The 14,462-nt window shown below is 42.9% G+C and overlaps 1 protein-coding gene across 1 annotated transcript; it reads right to left on the reverse strand.

Moving 5' to 3' along the window:
* Positions 1–5,476: 5,476 nt before the first annotated feature.
* Positions 5,477–13,156, reverse strand: RPS14 (ribosomal protein S14). Its single transcript, XM_006863882.1, has 5 exons — positions 13,104–13,156; positions 10,585–10,735; positions 9,884–10,045; positions 6,462–6,538; positions 5,477–5,601 (listed from the first exon to the last, which is right to left on the reverse strand). Exons 2-5 carry the CDS (start codon positions 10,731–10,733, stop codon positions 5,534–5,536), a joined length of 456 nt encoding a protein of 151 aa, XP_006863944.1. The 5' UTR covers positions 10,734–10,735; positions 13,104–13,156; the 3' UTR covers positions 5,477–5,533.
* Between the last annotated feature and the right edge of the window lie 1,306 nt (positions 13,157–14,462).

Below are 14,462 nucleotides of genomic sequence, written 5' to 3' on the forward strand. Positions count from 1 at the left end.
GACTGGGGAAGAGCTGCCTCCCCAGAGTAGAATTGGTTGTGATGATACGAATGGAGTAAAGCCGGTGGGAGTAAAGCCCACGGGACCTTCATTTGCTGATGGAGCACAACTCAAAACAAAGAGAAGCAGCTGTAAACATCCATTGAAAATCAGAACACAGAATGTACGAAGTATGAATCTAGGAAAATTGGAAATTGTCAAAAACAAAATAAAACACATAAACATCAATATATTTGGCATTGCAGAGCTGAAATGGACTGGTATTGGTCATTTTGAATCTGATGACCACATGGTTTACTATGCTGGAAATGACAATTGAAGAGGACTGGTGTTTCCTGCTTTATCTTACAGTTCAGTGAGTCTTTCTTCAGCTGGCTCTAATAATGCCATTTAACAAATCCACTGAGTATTGAATTTCAATTATATGTATTTTTATTTCGAAGAATTCTTTTACTCTTTTTAACTATAGCTTATTATACTTTTTTGTCCATTTTTTTAAAACTCCTACTGTGTATTTCTTTGAATATTTCACATTTAGTTATTTTATATTCCTATTCTGATCATTCTAATAGCATGTGACGTTTTGGGAGGTATATATATCTATTTGTTGTTTCTGCTGTCATACCTGGGGGTTATTTCCATGTGTGTTCATGTTTTCCTTCTTGTATTTATTTGGTTAAATCTAATCTGTGGAAAATAGACATCTGGTGTGGTGCTGTAGGATCAACACTGGACTGTGAACCACAAGGTCAGCAGTTTAAACCCACCAGCTGCTCCTCAAAAACCCTATGCAGGGTCACTATGAGTCAGAACCAACTCATGGCAGTTAACAACAACAATCTGTGGGAAATAAGAGGAACTCAATTGTAGATGGTTTTCTCCTGAGAAGATTGATTAGCTTTGGCTTCTGCTAAAAGCCAAAGGACAATCTTACCTGTGGCCACGTTAGCCCAGGAATCTTACCTACTTCACAGGGCATGTCTCAATGTCTGACTCAAGGTGAATGTCAAATTAAGGTCCCTCGCCTTGAAGATCAGGGATGGGAGTTTAGGAATGAACCAAAATTTAGCACTGATTCCTACATCTGCCCCCATCTTTCTTTACCAACCATCTTTCTCTACTGTTTGATCCATTTTAGCTTGATGTCTTTTTTCTTTTTATAAAAAAATATTAACATGGATTTATTTTTTGTTCTCTTTATATTGTCTACCTGTTTTATACATTTTCTATTCAGCAAGTCACATATTTTGTTTTGTAATAGTGGTTGTAATCCCTAATTAACAGCACTCTTCCCACATCCTTCCTGGGGTTTCCAGTTCCACTCATCCTTTCTTCATGTCCTTTCCAGACTTCTGGACTTGGTTGTTGGGTAAAATGATTGTTTTGTGGAATGCATTGTTGTTCTGTCTGGTGTTTGGCTATGTCCTTTTCTCTCCTTATCTCTTTAATGCCCTTGGAAGTTTCCCTTACTTCTTGGGATCCCAGGAATGCATGTTTTAATTTATCTACGATCTGCAGTTGCTCAACTATGTCCATTTTCTCCCAAAAGTTCCTCAAACAAAACTTTATTGAGCTCCTAGTTTGTGCCGAGTTTGGGCAGGGTGCTGGGGTGGCGAATGCTGAACAAGACACACTCCCTGCCCTCAAAGAGCTTACAGATTAGTGGGAAAGATAGGCTATCACCTTCGAGAAGAACCAGGAGTACCACGTGGGGATAAAGGGAGCAGTGAGAGTTCAGTGGACAGGTACCTTAAGGGGAATCCAAAAAGGCATCTTTGAGAGTGAAGAGAAATCGATTCTAGTGTTAAAGCAGAAGACAGGGAGACCAACTGAGGGGGAGCAGACTGAAAAAGCCAAGCTGGGAGAAAGCATGCCAAAAGGCTGGAGGAGTAAGAGAGCATGGAGAATTGGAAAACTGAAAGGAATTAGGTCTGGCTCGCTCGGAGTGAGACGAGGCTGAAGGGTGTGGCAGGATCAGATCCCAAAGGGCCTGGTAAAACACAGACTGGGTTCTATCCTTAAGACAGTAGGGTAGAACGGTAATAAAACATCAGCAGAATAACATAATCGAATTAGTTGTTTTCATTTTAAACATCTATATATAGATATACATCTCTCTCTACATATATATAAAATCACATTTGCCAACTATTTTTCACATGTACAATTTAGTGGCATGAATTAGTCATGTTGTGCAGCCATCACCAATAATCACTGCCAAATAGTCCACCACCATTCACAGAAACTCACTGCTCCAGAACAATGGCTGCTCCATTCTCCCATCCCTCCCGCCTCTAAACCAAACCCACTGTCAGCCAGTGGATGCCAACTCACAGCGATAGAATTTCCGAGGGTGTCAATCTTTAAGGGAGCAGACAGCGTCATTTTTCTCCCATTGAACAGCTGTTGAGTTTGTACCCCCAACTTTGCAGTTAGTAGTCCAGTGCTTATCCTACAGCACCACCTAACCACTAATCAACTTTGTCTCTCCATTGTACTTGTTCAGTGAGACCATAACAATCTATTTGTCCTTTTGTGATTGACTTATTCCACTCAGCATGTGCATAAGGTTCATCCATGTTTTGACATGGGTCAGGATAGCATTTCTCTTTATGGCTGAGTAGAATTCTACTGGTAGGGAGAATTCTACTCCATTCTAAGTACAATTCTACAAAATGTACTTAGCACATTTTGCCTATCCATTCATCCATCTATTGATGGACATTTTAGTGGTTTGCATCCTTTGGCTACAGCAAATCATGTTGCAGTTCAATTCTTTTAGACCACTGCTGCAGGTGATGGAGGGACTAGAGGAAGCCCATCAGTCCCTATAGGAAAGGAGACTGCTGCCATTCAGGAAAGAGAAGTGGGGCCTGAAGGAGAGGTGCAGCGTAGAGTAAGTGGATTCAAGAGTTGGAAGGAGCATTTCTGAGGAGCAGGGTTGCAGTTGGAGAGCTCTATATACTAGATTCACAATCACCTGTCAAAGTTTAGTGTCCATGGTCTGCAGTCTCAGATGGGCAACAGCCCATCTAGCAGTGCCTTTACTCAATGACTGGTTGCTACATGCCGATTTGAGCCACATCGCAATGAGTCAGCTTTCCTTGCAAAACCCCCAACAGGAACTGTTTTCCAAGATCTGGCTGATTGAATCCCTGGTTACCAGAAAACAGCAGCATAAGTGGTAAAGTCCCATCACAGGAAAGAAAAGGAATACTCTAGCAACAATCAACATTTTCCCACCAGGATTCCAGCCAGCTGTCACCGAGGCAGCTTGGCATGAGAAAGGAACAGGCATAAGAATAGCAGCAGCTTCTTAGTGCCAAGAACTGTGTTAAAACACTTTAAACTTATTTAATTCTTAAGACACCCTATGAACCCCAAAGCAAACCCACTGTGTTGTTTCTCATAGCCCAACACTACAGGACAGAGTGTAACTGCCCCAAACGTTTGCCAAGGCGGTAAATCTTTAGGAAGCAGAACACATCTTTCTCCTGCAGAGCAGCTGCTGGGATTGAACCATATATCTTTTGGTTAGTAGCCCAAAGTTTAACCCATTGTGCCACCAGGGTGCCTTATGTTGTTAGGTGCCCTAAGTTAGTTCTGACCCTAATGACCCTAATGACCCTACACACAAGTCCTGTGCCATCCTCATAACTGCTGCTATGCTTAAGCGCATTGCTGCTGCCACTGCCAATCCTTCCTTCTATTTGGGGGTCTTCCTTTTTCACCGACCCTCCACTTTACCAAGCATGATGTCCTTCTTCAGGGACGGGCCCCTCTTGATTCTGAGACCAAGTCTGGTGGTCATCATGGCTTCTAAGAAGCATTCTGGTTCTATTTCTTCATACAGATTTGAGGCGACCATTTAAAATTTTCTAATTGGCTAAGAGGTTTAGTAACTTAGAAGTACGGCCAGAAGTGGATCTTGAATTTCCCTTCTTTTTATTGAAGGAGTCCTGGTGTAGCACTGGACCATAAGGTCGGCTTGAAACACAAAGCAGTGCTTGAAATTCACCAGTTGCTCCTCAAAAACCCAACCTCTTGATGTGTCCATGTATCACCTTAGAAAGCAGACAGGGGAGTACCCCTTTTTTCTAATCAATTTTTTGACTTGATTAGTCAGGCATTTTGTAGACCTGTGTGAAGGCTCCCCATCATATGGTAGTAGATACAACCTTCTCCACTGTAAAGGTACTATTTTCCCTCTGCATGTTTTGATCTTTGAAAGGTAGCACTAAGCTTGGCCCACACTCTGGAGTGAGGAACATTGACTATTATCAGGAAGATTGGTCCCTTCTCCTAGTATCAGTATACACTCATTTGAGTTGTAACCACACCCTTCATTTTTAAGATGAATAATTTTATTAAAAATTGACTTGTTCAAGTCCACGGGGTACGTTGTTGGGAACCATGGCTAGATCTCAAGTCTCTTCCAAGAGGGGAAGCAGAGTTGTGTAAGAATGATTTGTAAACCCAAAACAGTGTAGCATTTATTATTCCACAGTACGACGGAATAAAATATAGTTGTTACCAATTGGGCAAACCTCGAAAACCTTATGCTAAGTTAAAGAAACCACATTAAAGACCCCAAAGACTATTGTCTACAAAATGCCTAGACAAACAAATCTGGACATAGTGTCTGTCTAGCAGGGGAAACTGCCAATGGGCATGTTTTTTTGGGTGGGGTGGCGTGATGAAAATGTTATCAAGTGCATAGCTCAATTCTGTCCTGGAGATTTTGCAGGAGGGTTTCCTCTTGGAATGCAGTACAAGGGGTTCAGTGTGTGGTTGGCCCCAGACAGTCACATTTCAGTGTAAATGCTACCTTCGCTAACCACCTGCCAATGCAGCAGTCACCCACAGGGTCACCCATGGCACTACCTTGCAGAACATAGTACCAGCTGGTTTCCTTGGTCCCCAAAGTTGGATGTTGAGCTTCCTGAAAGCAAGAACTTTGTCTTTCATTGCTGATGAAAATAGGGCTTTATGTGTATTTGTGGAATGACTGAACCTCTCTGTACTTTATGTACCAATGTGGAATAATCTCCAAGATCCGCAGAGTGTAAAAAAGCAAGATGCCTAAGAGCCGGCTATCAATTTTGCACAGAAGGTGTGCATGTGGGGGGAGAACACCCACCCACATAGTGTTTATATATGGAGTTTGTCTGGAAGGCTCTTCTACTGCGCAGGCTACACTTGGCTCAACGGTTTCCACCCTGCTATGGTTCTTTTAAGTGATCCATTTTAGGAACCAACATTTTCCAAGCAAGGTCTTGAAGCACTACTGTTGTTAGGTGCCACTGAGGGTTTTTTTGGTTGTTTGTGTAGTGTTTTTTTGGGTGTAGGGTGGGGTGTTAAATACCTGCTGTTTTATGACTGCTTCTATGACCAAGCTGGCCTCAGGCTCTGGTCTAATTAGATGAAAGGAAACAAACATCCCTGAGGGGTGGCTCCTTCCCCAAGAAGATGAGTCAAATAGTATATGTGAAGGTAATTTATTAACAGATAACATCGATTTGCGGAATCCTGTTCACAGACGGCGACCACGGCGACCCCCCTTCCTGCGGGTGCTGTCGGAGGGGATGGGGGTGACATCCTCTGTGGGGAAGAGGAGAAAGTGTTATTGCCTGGAGTTGGATGGCCTCCCCAGGCCAGTCATCTATCTGTACTGGACCCTCTTCCTCCCTAAATGATCTTCCAATACAGAACAGGTACATGTGAAGCTCCTAACCCCATGCTTCCCCAAAGCCCCCAATCCAGTCTAACCTCACGTTCCAGAAGTGGAAACTGAGTGAGGGTAGATGGATTTGCATAGGGCGGCACAGATAGATTATGATAAACATAAGGTTCCCATAACCCATTCCATCAACTCTGCTGAAGAAAAGCCTCTGAAACAGAGCAACTTGAAGACAGACGGTCTCCTCTTCAATAGGCAAAAGGTTGGGAATGCTTAGGGAAAAAAAAAATCTTATGGTAGGAGAGGGGTCTGAAGTTTAGACAGAGGAGTTAGTTCATGTTATGACCAAATGCAGATACAGCATGGCGGGGCTATGGTCTCCTTCCTCGAGTTCTACACAATCAAGAGGCAATAGATATGAGGGTAGTTGGTGCTTCACAAATGTAGCACTTCCTGGTGTACTCAGTGAGCAGGGAGCAAAGATGTGGACTGTCTTACAATGTAGGAAACAGTCCACAACAACAAGCTAACAGCAACCCATTCATAAAAAACACTGGGGAGGAAGACCATTTGTCTCCTATCAAATGAAATGCTACCTCAACTGCTGTACTCGGCAACATGGGGCAGATTCGGAAATGAAACTCCCAATTCAGAAAAATACTACCACAACCATGGTGACAGGGACATTCAGGAAGACCAGGCCCTGTAGCCACTGACACACATTGTCTGGGGTCAGTGATTCAAAGCAGAACAAAGTATTAAATCAGAGGAAAGCATTTACCAATCCGCCCGATCTTCATCCCCGAACGGGCAAGGGCTCGGAGGGCAGACTGGGCCCCTGGTCCAGGGGTCTTGGTCCTAGGAAACAAAAGTCTAAATTATAGCAAGCAACACAGAAAAGGCACCTGACTAAACCCGCCTTGCCACCAAAGAAAAGCCTTTGGCTATCTCTGGCTGTTTTGTGTCATTGGGATTTTCCTTTTCAGACACCCAAATCCTCTAGCTTATCAGTCTCCAAGTTTCTGTAAAGGTCAAATAATAAATATTTTAGGTTTAATGGTTCACTTATGGTTTTTGCCCTATATTGTTACAAAACTATTCTCAACCTACAAAACAGAACAAATTATAAGAACCAGATGATCATCTCTAATTCATGCAAAAAATGCATTTGGTAAAGTCCAACACTCTTTCTTGATGAAAACTCTCATGACTGAAACAGAAGAGGAATTTCTCAATGATTCAGGGCATACATGAAAAGCCATATTTAATGTAGAACAAGTTCTTCTCTTGAAATTGAAAACACAAGGATGCCTGCACTCATTTAAAAATCAATGAAGAGAAAAACACACGCGCACATGTGTGTGGTGTAGAATCCCCACCCCACTGAACAGTTTTCATCTTGTCTAAATGGGGGTGTGGTGAAACTCGGAGATGGGGATAGTATTTTTCTGATTCAGCAGTAATTGTTACCATGACTGACTGCAATTGTCACAACTATAAAGGTAGATGTGTAACAAAAAGGGTGTAGATTTTATCTTATAGTCTGGGAACAGAAACCCCTAGGACAATCAAGAGAGAAGAGCATGAGTGGAACATGGGATTCTACCCAGAGAAGCAATGACACCAGAGATGGAGGCATGAAGGATGAAGCAACCGAGGCTTTAGACTCATGGAAAGAGAAAGGCTGTGTGCTGGTGGGCGGAGGCTGGTGTGCCAAATGGGCTCTTTGGTTGTTTAAATGATGGTGCACAGAGGGGACTGTAATCATTGCAAAATCATTGCAATGAAACAAAATACAATTGGCTGAGTGCAAACCCGATATTCTGTATTTAATTCTCAATAAAAGCCTTAAAAAAAAAAAAAAAAAGTCCCATAAACTTTTACTCAAAAAGCCAACAAACACATAAAATAATCTAAAAATAATCTAAGCAGGGACATGAAAAGTTTATATGCGTGGGCTTCAAAATGTTCATGGAAAAAGTCCATTATCTTTGAACTCCATTTTCCCACATTTTGAAGCTTCCTCATACAATGAAGACTACAAAACATTGTTGAAAGATATAAATCCGCAGTTTTGGTGTGGTGCAGTAGGTTAATGCACTAGACAGCAAAGTCGATTTGAACCGCATGGTTGGCGGTTCAAGCTCACAAGCCGCTCTTGGCAACCCTATATAGGTTCACTATGGGTCAGAACAGACTCACTGACACGTCACAATTGTCAACTGATTTTTGACAAAGGTGCCAATAAGACCATTTGGGGGGGGGGGAGCCAAAAAGAGTCTCTCTGATAAACAGCACTGAGGAAATTAGATTTCAACTAAAGCCATAGAATTCTCAGAACAAGCAGGGGCAACTCTGTCGAACCCAGTTTTTCACAATGGATTATCTAATATAAGCAACAAGAGCTAAAAGTAAAATAAATAAATGGGGCCTCATAAAAATAAGTTGTTTTATCAAATGACTACCAGAAAAAGTAACGAGACAGTCTACATGCCCATCAGCAGAAGAATGTATAAACACCCTTTGGTGCACACACACGATAGAACGCTATACGACACTGAATAATGATGAATCTGCAAAACACCTGACAACATGGAAGAACCCAGAGGACAGACACTGTGCTGAGTGAAATTTTAGTCAATCACAAAAGGACAAATATTGTACAAGACCACGGCTGCAAACATTTTCTACTAAAAGAAACATTCTATGATGGTTACCAGGGGTAGGAGAGAGGGTAGAGAATTGTTGGTTAAGTGCGGCTGAGATGGTTTCAACCACCAACCTTGCAGTCAGCTCTCCAGTGCCGAAGACACATTAACTTGGCTGATGGTGAATGCAATATACAGTAAGGGGCACAGGAAAGATGAAGGTAACAGAAGACACAGGGAGAAGTGCAAGAGTTAAAGTGAACAGAAGTAAATACTGTTAATGGACGGCACATGGAAGGATTACAGTCATTGTAATGATATGAATTGCTATGGTTTGTTGAATGTGGGACCAATGATGTTCTGTAAAACTTCACTCAACTCACAATAAACAGTTAAAGATGCTCAGCGTCGTCATCTATCAGTAAAGATGCTGACTCAGAGGCCTGCACACCAATGTTCACAATAGCCAAAAGTTAGAAACAATCTAAATGCCCATGACGATGAATGGGTAAACAAAATGTGGTTACCTACACAAGACTACTTAGCCAGCACAAGAAATGGATGGAGCTTGAAGACAGAATGGTGAACAAAACAGTTAATCATAGAAGAAACAAATACTGTATCACCTCACTTATATGGCAAAAAAATATGTGAGATACATTTGCAATAAAAAGAGTAAGTGCTGAAGATGCTCTTGTACAACAAAATACCCCATGGGATTTGGTTTCTTGGTGTGGGGGGTCATCTCCATGAATTGACTCAATAACATATTCAGTTCTATACTCTAGATTGTTGTGTAGTGCCTAGGGTCTTAACAAGGGGAAGGAGAGTTGGGAATAGGGGGATATGGGATATATATGGCTAACTACCTCCATGAACGTTTCCTCTGACAGGAGACCTAAACAACTGAATGGTGCCCAGCTACTGACCATTCTGATGAAAGATTCCATAGAAGAATGATCAAAAGGCAGAACAAAATTTCAAATTCTCATGGGCTTAAACTTTCGGGAATCATTACGGTAGTTGACATCCTGACAACTACTGCCTTGAGAAAATCTCTAAACCATTATCACCCCCCCCCCCCCCCGCCAAGCCTTCTTAAAATCAAGCAAGAGTTTAGCTTAACTAGGAAAAAAAAAAAAAAGGTTTGCCATGAGTGTTGTGTTAAGAACTGTGCATATGGGATCAAACTGGCAACAGCAATTGAAAAATTAGACATCTTCTTTGGTGCCATCTGTCTACTTCTGTCTTTATCCCCCCATAACCAAGGTGCCAGTACCTATCCCTTGGACTTCTTCAGAAGCTCTAAGCTGTTTAAAGCCAGAATCCTCCACCAGCAAAGGATCACAGAAGGGGAGAGGCTATCTACTCCCCACCACTCCAGTATCTAGAAGGAGGTGCCTGGTATACAGTGAATACTTAAATACAGGAAGTTGCTTTGGGGGATGTGTGGGAGGTGGAAGTCAATCATTAAATATGTAAATGCCTACAGTACCTTATGTAAGTTATGAGAAAAAATACTTGTCTGGGTACCCACCACCACCCAGTCTCATACCGATTTCCTCCTGTGGCACGGAGTTTGATGTGTAGGGCTGTGATGCCCAACTCCTTACACCTCTGGGCCACATCCTGGGCAGCCAACATGGCGGCGTATGGTGAAGATTCATCTCGGTCAGCCTTCACCTTCATCCCACCAGTCACACGGCAGATGGTTTCCCTGTGGACAAAAGCAGTGATTTCTTGATTCAATGAAGATTCAGTTTCTGTCCTAATGAGAACTACACCTCAGGTCTAAGGATGAAAGGCCAACATAAATCTGAATCTTGCTCCTCTGACAAACAAGCACCTGTTAAATGCACAACTGGGTATGCAAGTGAGCAAGGCCCCTACCACCACCAGGTGCGCCAATGTAGTCAAAAGACTTCACACAGCTCAACTCAAACATTTTATATTCATGTTTCCATTTAGTCCTCTAAAATTACTTCACGAGGGAGGAAGTACTTTTTAGTTTTCTTGGTAATCACAGCAAAAAAAAACAAAAACTTCCTCACATACCACAAAATAGTAAATTTTCAGGTTACTGCTGTTAAATATCATTGATTCAGTTCTGACTCTTAGCAATTCTGTAGTTTCCAAGAATTGATTGGTGATTTTAAGCCACCAAACTTGTGGTTAGCAGTCTGGTGCTTACCCTACAGTGTCAAGTCCCTTAGTCCTTTGCCCGTTGAGCTCATGACTCTCCACTCAGGTACTTACTTGCCAGAGAGATCAGTGACGTGGACAAAAGTGTCATTGAAGGACGCAAAAATGTGGCAGACACCAAAGACATTCTCTCCTTCAGCCACCTGAGGTCCAAGGCTGATCACCTGCTCCTCCTTCTTTTCCTTCCCCTTGCGAGGTGCCATGTCTGAGGGGAGGAAAACTACAATGTTAGCAACAACCTACAATACATCAATAGAACAAGGGAAAGTTGTACAAGGAAACCCCCAAATTGTTCCAGTGCCCATTTTTCTCCACCCAGGACGGCTACATTCACCGCTGCCATTTCTTCCTGCACTCAAAGCACTTCAACTGGGGCTAAAAAGGCAACAGTACTTCCCCCAGCAAGTACCAAAAGTGTACCTCACAGCATCTCCAGGAGAGAAACTTGGGGCTCTAGCAGCAGTATCTCTGAATTTTTACCCAATGGCTTTCTGAAGCCATGGAAAACATACGTTTAGATCTCTGAATACAACCACAACTTTGCAAACCTGGACAAACCAATACCCCTCTACTACAGCACTGGCCTCTAACAACTGCTCTCCTCCCTAGAATACACTTGTGGTTGAATGCCATCAAGTCAGTTCTGATTTAAGTTTTAGCTGCTAACTTTTAAATTAGCAGCCCAGTGCTTGCCCTACAGAGCCACACCAGGACTGCATTACCATTCTCATTTTACAGGTAGGAAACGAACATGGTGTTGTTTCAGGAAGCCAGCTGCAGAGCTAGAGACCAGAACCGACTAAGTCCACACACCTGACACTTCCAGTGTTTAATGCCAAGGTCAGTATGTACCCATTTATCAAAGGGAGCTGTTCCAAAAATTCTTTGTGTATAATGTGCATTGCCTGTTGAATTCCTCACCAACACACCAGTTTAAAATACAAGGCTTCACAATAAAACATTAAAAAAAAAAAAAGCAAAGCCTCCTTATCAACATAGTCCTTGAGACTTATTTCCTGTGCTCCATTGGATCCCTCCAAATGCCGTTTAATGCTATATTCCAGGCTATAGCAAGACATCTGATAATGCTCCCTCCAACTGTTTAAATCCCAGCCCTTAAATTTTTTTTTGCCCCATCAACTTTTAAGTATTTTGGGAACCCTGGTGGCATATTGGGTTGTAACCACAAGGTCAGCAGTTCGAATCCACCAATCAACGGTTTATAGCAGCAACAGAATTAAGTACTAAAAATATGACTTCCAGGAAGGCTGATGGAAAGGACCTTCCCCAGAAATCCAATGTATACCTGTATTGATTCAAACAGCTCTAATTTGATATAGAACATGAGTAAAATCAGTACCCTGGCACCAAGTTGATTGGAGAAAGATAAAGTAAATGAGAACGTGGAAGGTTTTCTTTTTCTGGGGTCAGAAAAGTGCCATAACATTTTCAGAAGGCAGAAGTAAATCCAGGCTGTCCAACTTCCTGCAAGTGGGGAAGCAAAGATAGGCGGGCCTAATCTCTAATCATAAATTGTAAGAGAATCCAAGTGTCCTGACTTCCAGTCCAGCACTTATCCCAAGATGCTTCTACTCTGTACACCAGTAACAACAGCTACATGCTTCACTGTTCAGCGCGTCCTTATAGTGGCTAGCCAATGTCTGATACACAAAGCAGCCCCAGCACTAGGTCTTACTAGGTGGACAATTAATTGCCCCTACTCTCAGACTAATGCACACAATACAGTAGGACAAATATTGTTAAGAAAGATGCCATGAGGGTTTAAAGAGGCAAGCTCTAATTTCTGTGTGGAGAAACCTAGAAAGGTTTCAGTACATCTGGTCTAGGTTCTGATGCAGCAAAGTGAGTTCTGGCCTGGTAACTATTCAAGAATTAGCGACTTTGTGGTTTCTCCCATCCCAATGAACCTAGGAATATAGAAACGCATGGTGGTTCTAAGTGCCCGTCCAGTCCACTCAGACTCCCAGGAAACCGGTATAGGATCATTTGAGGAGCCGCTGGTGGGCATGTGTAGGCCCTCGGCAAGTGCTAGTGTGCAGACCATATTCCCAACTTCTGGCTTTCAAAGGCCTGCCTCCCGCGTTCAGAATTTGCAACGTGGTTAGCACGTAATACCAGGCAGAGACGTTTTCTCCATTCCCTGCTTGTATTCACGTACAAACACATGGTATTAGTGTTTATGATTCCAGATTTGGGAGCAAACTTCGACCGTACTTTAGCCTAAGGTTGCCGGCGGGTAGGTGGGAACCCAGATCTGACAAGGGTCCCCCTCCTCCCCACCACTGTGTGATCACTCAAATGTGACTTTGGTCGAGCGCGTTGCCAATGCAGGGCTCGCACTAGCTGCATTTCTGAAGCGAGGCCGGCTAACAAGGCGCTAACTTGAGTCTAGGTGGGCCGCGAGCCGGAATCCCGGTCGAGATACTCCGGTCGCATCATCCCAACCCGCACCCGAGTCAGTTCCAAGGAAAGACCACAGCCCCAGGTCAACAGCCCTGCCGGACCCCCAAAACATAAGATGCCGCCGGATTGTTCCCAGAAAGGCTTCATACCTGCGCGTCGTCTCTAGACTCCGCCACCGGAAAGAGAGGGTGGGACAAGGCGGGGCGAGGAATCACTTCCGCTCTCCCGGAAGCGCTATTTCTGAGGTCACGGGGCGAGGCGCCGGATCCCGGAAGACGTCACCTTTAGCCTTTCCGTAGGGGTTAAGATTCGCCCTCGGAAAAGACAATTGACTCACGAGAAAACGAAGGGAACCAAGGAATGTCGCTTTGAGCAGGTAGACCAATGCAACTATACGAAACAGCTACTCCCGCTGTGTCAGGCGGGGCGGAATTCAACAATGGCGGAAGTCGGGGATAGACTAACTTCCGCCAACCTGACCCGGGGCCTGGACCGCTTGGCGTCTACGCAGTCTCTAGTGGCTCGGAGGGAATAACAGCAAACCACTGTAATCTTGCTTACAGGCTCTGTGCTAGTTGGTAATCATAAATATTAAAATATATGATTTGTTGAATGTAAATTTATGATCAAATCTGTAAACCTTCACTCAATTTACAATAAAAAGTTTAAAATTTTTTTCAATATTTATGTATCAAGGAGTCCTCATTGCACAGTGATTAAGTCGCTGATCAAAAAGGCCATGGATCAAACCCACCAGCCACTCAACTGTCAATTTACTAATAGATTGTTGTTGTTGTTAAGTGCTGTCGAGTCGGTTTCGACCCATAGCGACCCTGAATAGGGTTTCCGAGGCTCTAATAGATTACACCCTTAGAAACCCTTACTTTGTCCTAGGGATCATTTGAGTCGAATGGACCCCATCACAAAGGGTTTGGTTTGGGGCTACGTGATTTACAGTTTTGTGTCATTTAATCCTTATAATATTATCAAGTAGATCACTGTTTCAATTAATGCCTTTCAGGATCAGGGATCTGAAGTAACTTGAGTGAGATCACACAGTTGTGGCCGATTAGGAATTCTGACTTAAAAGCCTTTATGCTTAACTAACATGATGGTGATGGTTGTGAGCCACCCAGTCAGTTCCAACTTATACGGACCCTGTATAGGGTTTCTAAGGCTGTACATTTTTTTTTTTTTTTAATTTGCACGTCTATTTTATTTCCATTAGAAAAATACTAGCATAGTGGTTACGAGTCAGGCTGCTAACCTCAAGGTTAGCAGTTTGAAACTACCAGCTGTTCTGCCTGAGAAAGATGACGCTTTCTGTTCCCGTAAAGATATACAGCCTCGAAAACCCTATACAGGTCACTATGAGTTGGAACTGACTCCATAGCATATCACCACCACCTTATAAAATTTTGATCTACTTTCTTCTTCTTTGCCTCTATCATTCAGTTTGAATACTTCAACTTTATTCAAGTAAAAAACAGAATCCTACGTCTGACATG

The sequence above is a fragment of the Chrysochloris asiatica genome, unplaced genomic scaffold (genome assembly GCF_000296735.1).
Source record: "Chrysochloris asiatica unplaced genomic scaffold, ChrAsi1.0 scaffold00057, whole genome shotgun sequence".
NCBI classification, from domain to species: domain Eukaryota; kingdom Metazoa; phylum Chordata; class Mammalia; order Afrosoricida; family Chrysochloridae; genus Chrysochloris; species Chrysochloris asiatica.